Source organism: Aythya marila (assembly GCF_965140915.1).
Source record: "Aythya marila genome assembly, chromosome: 6".
Classification (NCBI taxonomy): domain Eukaryota; kingdom Metazoa; phylum Chordata; class Aves; order Anseriformes; family Anatidae; genus Aythya; species Aythya marila.
The window spans coordinates 35,407,757-35,417,813 of record NC_139047.1 but is presented as its reverse complement, the minus strand read 5'-3'; the positions used below and the strand labels follow the sequence as shown (position 1 = coordinate 35,417,813).

At 39.3% G+C, this 10,057-nt stretch overlaps 1 protein-coding gene across 18 annotated transcripts in view; it reads left to right on the top strand.

Annotated features, from left to right (window-relative positions):
• Positions 1-10,057, top strand: part of GTDC1 (glycosyltransferase like domain containing 1) — a 193,132-nt gene that overhangs the window by 167,298 nt on the left and 15,777 nt on the right. For 9 of the 18 annotated variants that reach the window (XM_082763540.1, XM_082763541.1, XM_082763538.1 and 6 more), the window contains 3 exons: positions 1,866-1,936; positions 2,635-2,726; positions 5,695-10,052. In XM_082763540.1, the coding sequence (XP_082619666.1) occupies positions 1,866-1,936; positions 2,635-2,726; positions 5,695-5,859 (328 nt within the window). In that variant the 3' untranslated portion in view covers positions 5,860-10,052. Of the gene's footprint in view, positions 1-1,865; positions 1,937-2,634; positions 2,727-3,130; positions 3,161-5,694; positions 10,053-10,057 lie in introns of those variants that run through there. The other 9 variants (XM_082763537.1, XM_082763547.1, XM_082763539.1 and 6 more) reach the window with 3 other exon arrangements.

Genomic DNA, 10,057 nt, shown 5'->3' with positions numbered 1-10,057 from the left:
AGGAAAGGTGGAAAATTAGTATGCAAATAGGATCATTTGCAAACGAAAGACTTCCAAATTTCACCTTTTATCCAGTAAACTACAGAAGCATTAAATTCTGCTTTTACTAATTCGTGATCCTGATAGAGGATTTTCGTAAGGGGGAAATTGCATACTCAGATGATGACTCAGATTGCATCTTGGCCTGCAGTTTTGTTTTAGGGAGCTGTTCCTTTTTTTTTCATGCAGACGATACGATTAAAAAGCAAATATTTTAACATAACTTAGTGATCTGAGCTATTACTGAAATGTCCACAGTTTCACTCTTTTTTTTTTTTTCCTAGATTAAAGAAAACTTTAAAAATCTATTTGCTTTGACATATGACACAATATTTAAGAACTGAAATCATCAATTAAATCACACATCAGAAACATTTCCCTTTGGTAAAAAAATATAGTGCTAGACGATGTACACTTTGAAATCGTTGTTAATGTTTAAAATGCAATCTGAAGTGCATATGTTATTTAAAAAAAAAAAAAACAAAAAAACAAACATAAATTACAAAATTTAAGTTTATGGAAAAACTAGCAATCATTGCCTAGCAAAAGCATTTGCAGAGAAATGTGTATCTTTGGGTTTTGTGGATATGCATAGTTTTGTAGCATGAAAGCTGACTGTGTTATTCTTTATTTTATTTTTTGCCCATTGAAAAACAAGTAGAGCTAAAGGAAGCAGGGCTCAGTATGGACTGGATTGGGTGCCTGTAATAAAGTAACAAAGCCAATGTGTGCATGAACGTAGCGAGAGCCTTTTGGATTGTCACTGAAAATAAAAAAGGTGAACACTGACAAGATTTCGGATTTTTTCTGGGGACCGAGGGAAACTGAAGTTAAAAATAAAGTCCTCGTATGGTCAACATGTTGGAGGAAATTCAAAGACTCTCATAAAATAAACATATTTTAAGAAGTGTTTTGAATTTCAGTGTGTAATTTCTGGCCAACAGAAATTACAGTTGTATCTTTAGAGGGACATTATGTCAGATCAATGGTCATTATGCAAAAAAAATAAACTGAAAACTTGATGCCTTAACCCATTCAGTTATTAAAATGCAAACAGGAATCGGATAGCTTTTCTTTAGAATTGCTACTAGAAAACTTTGTGCCATTGTGTCGCAATTATAAAATATCTGGATTTAATGTTACAAAAGATATGTAAATTTTTCCTTAAAAAAAACAAATCCACAAAACATAACAGGCTTTGGCAGGGGAATCTCATCAGTGTTTATTTAAAAAAAAAAAAAAAAAAAAAAAAAAGAAAAGTTTATGACCTGAAAAATAAAGGAAATCATTTGATGCATGTGCATAAGCTAAAAGATCCCAGCCCAAAGCATACTGCAAATTGTTCTTAGGCTACGTTTAATTCTAACCTTTGGACTTGGAAAGTTGAACAAGTGTCTGCTCTGCCAGGTAAGGGCGATTGTGTGCATCTGTGTATATGTACACATATATACAAATGCGCGTATGCATGCCCTTGTTTTTCTGCAGTATTATTAAGAAAAGCCGTCCATACTTCACCATGTTGTTACATGTGTCTGTCTGCTGATTATAAAATGTGTTAAACAGTATTTAAAAAACAAAAAAATGCAGAGCTGCGCTTTGATTTATTCAGCGAACAAAACATATGCTCGCTGTTCTGTTCTATGTAATTCATATGATCAATAAAATTTTCTTTAAAAAGAGCAACTTTGGCATTTAGAAGGATTGAGCTGCTGAGCAGAAAAATGCTTTACTTATGCTATATGTAGTCAACTTCTACGCTCTTGCACCAAAGTAAGTTTTTGACTCCCCAGTGTCCTGTTCATGCTTTTATTATTTTTAATCTTCAGGGTTGAAGCTGTATATTGCGGTTGTTATCCACTGTGTCCCAAGGCCTTGGTGTACCCGGAGATATTTCCAGGTAGCTGCTTTGCTGCTCACTCTTTTTCCTGAAAAGTAATACATGATTCACGCTAAAATACAAAGTTTGAGAATAAACTTGAGCAAAAGCAATTGTTTATTTGGCAAGCCAACATGTTAGTGTTAAGGAAAATTTTATGTGTTTTAATACATTAGACGAAGTTTATATTTGCCATCTGTTCTTTTAAGATAACACAAAAGCAAGTTTTGAAATAGCATTCTTCATTGTTAGCATACACAACCCATAATGATAGATTTTTGTTAAAAGGTCAGTGATGCTGCAATGGTTTGCAGATTTTTTTGAGATACAGAGAAAAAAAAAATAGAGGCCTGAAAATCACACCAAATTATTTAAACAATTTAATACTTAATAGTATGCAACCGTGGTACAGGATACACACTAATGTAGCACCAGTTCTTTGAAAAATCTCATCACTAAATGTATCACATATGCATTGTGTTACATTAGAATAATGTATTTTAATCACCCAAAGGAGATGTCTAAACAGCACAACTACACAGTCTTATTTAGCATTAAACATCCTTGTGAGCTGAGGTAACCTTATAAAATCATGCTTAAATAATGTAAAACACGAGGCGGCACAGAGCAATATGCATTTTTAATTAGTAAAGTGACTAATATCGAGTGTGTGCTTTGAGGTTTTTGTTTCATTAAAAATGTATCTGTTTTTCCTGCAGCTGAATATCTGTATTCTACACCTGAACAGCTTTTTAAAAGGCTTCAGAATTTCTGCAAGAGACCAGATATTGTAAGGAAACATCTCTATAAGGTAGTTGTTCAGAACAGTTTTACGTGATATAATGCCATATTGAAGTACAAAGGAAAAAAAAAATTAAAAAAAAAAAAAACAACATTTAATTAACATACTAATGTTTAAAGGAAACATGCTAGGGAGGGATATTAGTCGTTACACTAACAAGGATTAATTAAACTAGATGCCAGTTGTATTAACCTAGGTCTTATGAAATACGTGCACTTAATGCATGCTACATGCTTTTTTTTTTTTAATTTATTGTTTTCTAAAATGACTGTCCTTTACATTTGGACCCAAGAGGCTTATAAAAATGAACCTGGATTAATGTAACTCATTAGTTTAAAAGGAAAATAAAAGAAAGATCCTACAATTATACTAATGAGGATAAACCTACCTTCCTATCCTAATTTAATCTGCAGTCCTCAAAACATGCAGGTGACTGGGACCAGGTAAGACTTCTCTGCCTTTTGGAATTATTTGAATTATTTTGATAGTTATGATTTTTTTAATTCTTTGCTTTTTGAGTTATGTTGAGCATTAAAAAAAAGTTGATTAGAAGCATTATTTACTGGTATTTATCATGTCCTATGTTTTGCAGCTATTTATGTAGAGAAAATGCAGTTTAAGTGATAGACCTTCCATTCGAATTTTGATCAAGTGTTCAATGCTAGACTGACTTCTGTGTTCTCAAGATGTGTATTTATATTGCTAGGAATCACTTTTTTTTTTTTTTTAATTATGTAGATAGAGCACTAAATTTTATATTATTTCAGTGAAAAATCATTATTACACGATACTGCTCTTATAAAATAACTGCTATTGTCTGCATGCTGATATGCAAACTTACAGCATTTTCTGTTCAGTTATAACTTTTACAGCCCTGGAAGCATCGTGACCAGGGTAGATACACGTTACCCCTGCACGACAGAGGCGTTTCAGGCAGCATTTGTAAAAACCTGGATTCACCTGAAAGTCCTTCGAGGGAGCGCGTAGGCAGATATGCCGCTTGCGTTACCTGTGCAATATAAAAGCGGTCTCTCCTCGAGCATTCCTTGGCTGAAGCCACCCAGGCACACTGTTAACGAGCGAGTCGAGTAATCTCCTTCCTAATTTGGAGGCTCATGCTGCCAGCAGACCTAACCTCATCTCTCCACATTCCTCCCTCTGGGGACCAGAAAGTCTTGGTCTTGCTGCGTCTCATGTGCCTCCCTACCCTTTTGAGCACACATGTAGCAGGAGGGAGAGTTTAGCCTGCATTTGACTTTTTTTGTGACCTAAAAATAGACATTTACATAATGACACATCAAAGATGATGTTGTTTCTGCAGGAAACAGTTAAACTTCAAGAAAAAAGGAGAGAACCAAAAATGCAATTTAACACCCAATTTCAAGCTCATTATCTTTCATTGTCTATTAACTTGGCAATGGTTCAGAAGGTAGCTCATAATAGTTTAAAATGCTGACTGAACACTTCCAGCGCTCAGCATTACTTCTTGAGTCAATAGTATTGTATAGTTAGACATGGTGGCTTCAAAGGGGAAGCAGTCCTTAAACGTTTACCTTGACATTTCCCAATGCTTCAAGTTCAGCTAACAGTTCTGCTCACGTGGATCTCCTCTGTGCTTGTGGATCCCCAGCTCCTAAATAAAAGCCAGGGCTGGCACACCAAAAGTGGAAAGAATGGCAGGTCAAATACTGATGTGAAGCAGTATGGGTTTAAAATGTGGCACAGAGGGCAGTGTCCACACAAGCCCCATAACCAAAATACTGATTTACTTTACGGATTCTCTTATGGAAAAAATACTTTAAAAAAAAAAAAAAAAGCAAAAAAAAAAAACAAAAACAACTTGGAATTATTTGTAGCCAGGGTGCAACTACAGAAATGGAGGGGCATACTCCATCCTTTGCAAATGGTCTTGTGTGCTATGAACAGTGCAGCTCCATCAGATGTCCTGAGTGCTCAGTGTCTGCAACAGGTAGGAACTGAGCTGCGTGGGGATTGTTTTAAAATGAGTAAAGCAGGGCCTAATCCAGAACCTGTGAATACCATTGAAAAGATCCCTGTTGTCTTTAATAGGCTTTGGCTCAGCTCTGAGAATACTGTTAGAGTTGTCTTTTGTACCTACACCCACGTACACTAAGTCTTTATTTTGCAATGAAACTATCTGTAAACCTTCTAGGAAGATGCTAACTTAGACATGTGTAACCAGGGTTGGAATGATGCTTCTTTTTTGGAAGTTGAAAAGAGTGAAATCATGAAGGGCACGCAGTGCTTCCACTGTGGTCCCACTTATTTCAGAATGGTATAATAGTATATACTATAGTGGCATAGAAGAGGGCCCCCACCATGGTAATATATACCAACTAGCTACTTCTCGTTCAGAAACCTTCCTGGCACGCTCCCTACGACAGTTCTTAAAGTAGCTGTACGGTCTTGGAAAAAACGTAAAGCTGCTTTAAAAGCAAATAATGCTTTTCTTTACTGCTTGGGGATTCTGCTTTATAGATCAGAAGGTAATCATCATCAGAAGTACTTTGGGTTATCTTTTCACATATTGTGTTTTATTACTAAGGATACCCGTAGTAAGTAGACAGCAGTCTCATTAAGCAGTTATTCCTCCAGTTGTCCTCAGTGCCTGTGCTGACAAAGCTGGGGGCGTGGGGAAGATGAATGGCAGCGGGGCAGCCAGGTTAGGGAGCCAGACACAGCGAATATCCCTGTGAAAATGCACAGACCCGTGTATTAAAGTGTAATAGCTTAATTCCAGTGAGCAGATTCATGCTGGCAGACTTTTAAAAATGCCCCTAATGTAAGCACCTAGAGAAACCTTTCCAGATGATACATTGCTTACCCTGGGTATTCTCACAGCACCCAGGGCCGGCTCATTTGCATTTCGACGCTGCCTTCTACCAGTTGTTAACAGAAGATCAAGATCTGTTGAAAACAAAACCTCATTTGTTATCAATTATTTGTTCTGTTCTAGTTTTATGGAATCAAGAGTTCCTCTTTGGCTATTTGTGGTTGCCAAAGTGCCAAAATGAAGCAAATAACAACAACGGGACATCAGTTTCCACTGGAGCTCACCACAAGACCTGCCAGGGTCTGCAAGCTTGCCGAGTCCTATCTCATAGATTTTAAAAATAAATAAATAGGGCGAAGCATTTGTTTCTGCACTATTTTCTTTAAGTTTACCTTTCAGTTCCCTCACTTCAGTTTCTTAATTTAAAACAGCATGTATAAAGAGTATACAGTGGAAAGGGACAAGAAGAGTTGCCAAAAGCCAGGCATGGAAGGAGCTGACAACTTTAAATAATCTCTCCCAGCCCTCCCAGCTGAATGAGTGCTGGTTGACATGCTGTCAGCTTCAGTTCCTGCAGAAAAATCCTACTCTCACTCATGCTTGTTTAACAGAGAAAAGAATTTGGCCCACTTTCTGACATTCATCTTCTCATTTCCATCACACTACAGAAGCTCACCTGCCTATGAAAAGACACATGGCGTGATTTTTTTTCCTCCTTACACCACTGTAGAAGATAAGGAACTGTGCTGAATTCAAAGGGATTAAACTGCTGTAAAATCAAATTAGGATCCCTGTTAGACTTTAGACATCTGAATTGTTTCCAGTCCCAGAATTTGGATGAATATGGCTGTTCTAACAAAACTTTTTTTTCCCCCTCTTTTTGCTCCATTTGCGATAAAGCAATATATTCGCTATTTCAGGCAAACAGGTGGGAGTTCCTTTGTGATCCAGCTTTAATATTTAGGCAGAGCTAGGAAGGTGGCAGGAGGCCTTCTCAGCAACTTGAGCAGGCAGCTCAGTGAGGTTACATTGAGCTGGACATGTGGGGGCTTGGGGGAGTCCCATGCTAGTGGCATCAGCCACTCAGCCCCATTGCAAGGAACAAAATTTCTTCATAGCTCTTGAAGAGACCTTGTTCAAGAACCGTAAACCTTGAACAGGCCAGAGAGGAGGCCTCTGCCCTTACTTCTTCTTCACCACCCTCCAAAAAAACTCCCTGAGAACTTCATATTTCCGTAGGGATGCTAATTGCCCCTCTGGATCAGCATGTCATGTGCTTACTTTAATATCATGGTTTTGGCATCAGAGAGAAGGCTGACACAGGTAGAAATAGGGTGTTAAAGGTCTTCTCTTTGTCTTTTAGAATTAGAGATTGGTCTTAACCCAGGAGTTGGAGATTTTATAATCTTGCATGTTCTTCTTTTAGTATGAAATATTTCCATGCTGTGCGTACTAGTTCTCCGTTTGACATTCAGGCCCCTGGAGACCTCTGTTGCTGTCTTTCTTGGCTCTCTGTAGCAAGGCAGTTCATTCCGTGTTTACAGACATAAGCATTAAAAGATTTCCTTCAGTTGGCTCAGTGTGTCCCACCTTCAGTTGCACTGTCTCCTTGTTCTTGAGTCATTTGCCTGGTAGCAGAAGTTCCCACTCAATTTTTTCCATACCATTCATTATTTTATAAACATTTGTCAAACACTTACAGTATCCTGGGCTTTTCAGTCCCTCCTTGTGAATGTTATCCCATGTTTATATTCTTACCACCTATCATTCAAGCCATTTTGATGCTTGAGAGCTGTTTTTGTGCTGGTGTGATCATTACTTTACAGAGTATTCTAGGCCATGCCATCAATTTATGTGATGTGTTGTACTCTGTGATAATTTTCAACCTGCTCCTTATGGAGCCAAACACACTGTTTACTTTTTAACCGTGAATGTATATTGAGCAGATGTTTGCTTACAGTGTTCTCCAGATCTTTTGTCCCAAGCTGATAAAGTTAATTTAGAGCTCTCCAGGCTGTGTGAGTAGTACAAATATTCCCACCCATCGCGCTGACTTTCCTTTTGGTGGCAGAGCGAGTTTGCAGGGAAAGAAGGAGGCCCTGTGCTGAATTCCTGCTTCTACCTGGTTGGTATTAGGTGCAGGTCAGAAGTAGGCTGAAAGCACAGGTGTGAAATTTGTATTTTCCTCTTGTGATGCTCAGTTTCCAGTGAGAATAATTTAAAGTGGTTTCAGAGATGGTCTAAATCTGCCTCTCAGAGCCAGTATAGGAAGGTTAGAGCAGCTAGAAAATGAAGAAAATGCTGCCTCCATGCCCTCCCGTCTCTGTTTGTTCTAGGAAGAGCTGCCTAAGGATGGGTCCTAAGTAAAATGTATGAGTCAAGGATTTTTTATGTGAAAGAATTCCTTGGTTACTTATTTAGAATAATGAATCCTAGAGTAATTTGGGGAGGGACCTCTGGTGGTCATCTGGGTCCAGCCTCTGCTCAAAGCAGAGCCAGCTTCACAGCAGGATGGATTAAATTGCTGAGGGTTGTATCTAGGTTAGATTGAAGCCGTCACATTTTTCATTCCCATATATCTGATATAGTCAAACACCTAGCTAGACTAGGAGGTAGAAAAATCTGCTGGACCACAGACACAATTTAGACAGTTTAGGTCAATCTAAGGTCTACAAACTGCACGTGGGTCCAGAAACACCTTTGGTAGAGTGAGTTCTGCTAGCTTGTGTGGATGTTCGCTGAAGAAGAAATGAGCTAGCAGGGGCTGTTAAAAGTTGCCTGCTAGGTCATTCTGGGAGCCAACCATATTATGTTGAGTATCTCCTTGTTCCTGAGCTGTTTGCTGGAAGCAGAAGCTGCCACTCAATCTTTTCTCAGGGCTCACCTTGCTGTGGCTCTCTGAATGGCAAGAGATCAAGGAACTTTAAGTTCTCTGAAAATCCTGGTCTACAGCTCGTAGCAGTTGGCCATGCCTATGGAGCAGGAAGAAAGCATTCATTAAGAATGCAGTTCTGTGTGCATCTTTCAGCATCAACACGAGGACTTTGAACTTTTTATTATAACACTGATAGATAGCTTCCAGTTTAGTTTTAGAAAGTAGGTGAACCATAGCCACTGCAAAATGGTAGATGGAGAAATGGGTCAAAGGAATTAAGATTGACAGAAAAGTTGCAAAATGCATGAAAACTAATTGTTTTTTAGTAAAGTGTATCTGCATTACCTTGAGAAAGAAAATCTGATGCTCTTTTCTTAGTGTTGTGGTTGCTCAATGTGTTCTGAACCTTCTTTTCCTAGTGGAAGGGTATCTTGCATAAATTCACATCCAACATTTATGTTTTTATTTAAACACAGAAGAAAGAAAGAAGTGAGTTTTAAAAGGTTGATAAAAGAAACTGTAGTTTGTTCAAGGAAATACTGTTACCCTACTGAGAAGTATTATATAGCTCTGACTTGGGCCTCACAGTGCACCCAGTTCACGTATACCAATGCTGTCTTTTGATGGTGGTTTCCAAAGGTGCTTGGAGTTTGAAAGTTGAGCTCCAAAAGTAATTACTACAAGCTGCTTTCCACCTTGATTCCTCCCTAATACTCACTTACAGGAGGAAGGAGGTGGGTCACAGAGTAAGGCTGACCCAACACAATTTGGCTCTGTAAATCACTCTGCTTTCGCGCACTCCAAGTCTCAGGTTTTGTGCTGAATAATAATCATTGATTCTTAATTTTGTTAAGGGAATTCTAAGAACGTGCATAAAATGCATGCCAAATCAGTACTGCCTGCTTGAACTCCAGCTATCCTGAAGCAGCAGGTCTGAACGAATGAACCATCCTTACTGAACTCGGAAGGTTAACTCTGAAGTCTAATGATGGCAGCACAGATATTAAATATTTCTGTTCTACTCTGAGGACACAGGAAACAAAAATGTTTGTATCATAGAAGATATTGCAGTGCTGCTGACACTTACTGTGCTGTCTCTTCACACAAAGATCTTGCTTACTGTGAAAACTTTGCTACTCATGACGATTTTGTCTCTGCATATTTAGGAACTGTTGACTGAATCATGTTCTGTTCCTTGAAAACATGAATGCCCAGACTTTTGCAGAGTTATCACTCTTACCCCCCTCCAGAATAAGGAGTGGAGTTGATTCTCTCCGAGGTTACTCTGAAGTAGAAGCCAAAAGCCAGAGCAGTGATGGTGGCACAGGGGAATTAGGTGCTCTCTCCTGCCGGTTCCTGGTTCTGCCAGGTCTGAGGTGCGAGGGGCAGGTCGGGCCCGCTCAGTCCTTGCTGTGTCTGCAGAGCCCGCCAGTAAGAGTGGCATTTGGTGGTGGAAGTGCTGGAGCAGGGCTGCCACCAACTTCACGGGGCTCAATTCGGATCTGGCCTGGTACTTCCAGCTGCCTCCCGCTGCCTCTCGGGGCTGCACTGGGCACGGTGGTGGGGCTGGTCCCCAGGAAGAGTGGCTCTACACACGCTGCTCCTCCCGAGGCCGGAGATGTCCCTTCTGCGGCAGCCGCTGACGTTCTGCGTGTGATCTCTCCTCTGCTT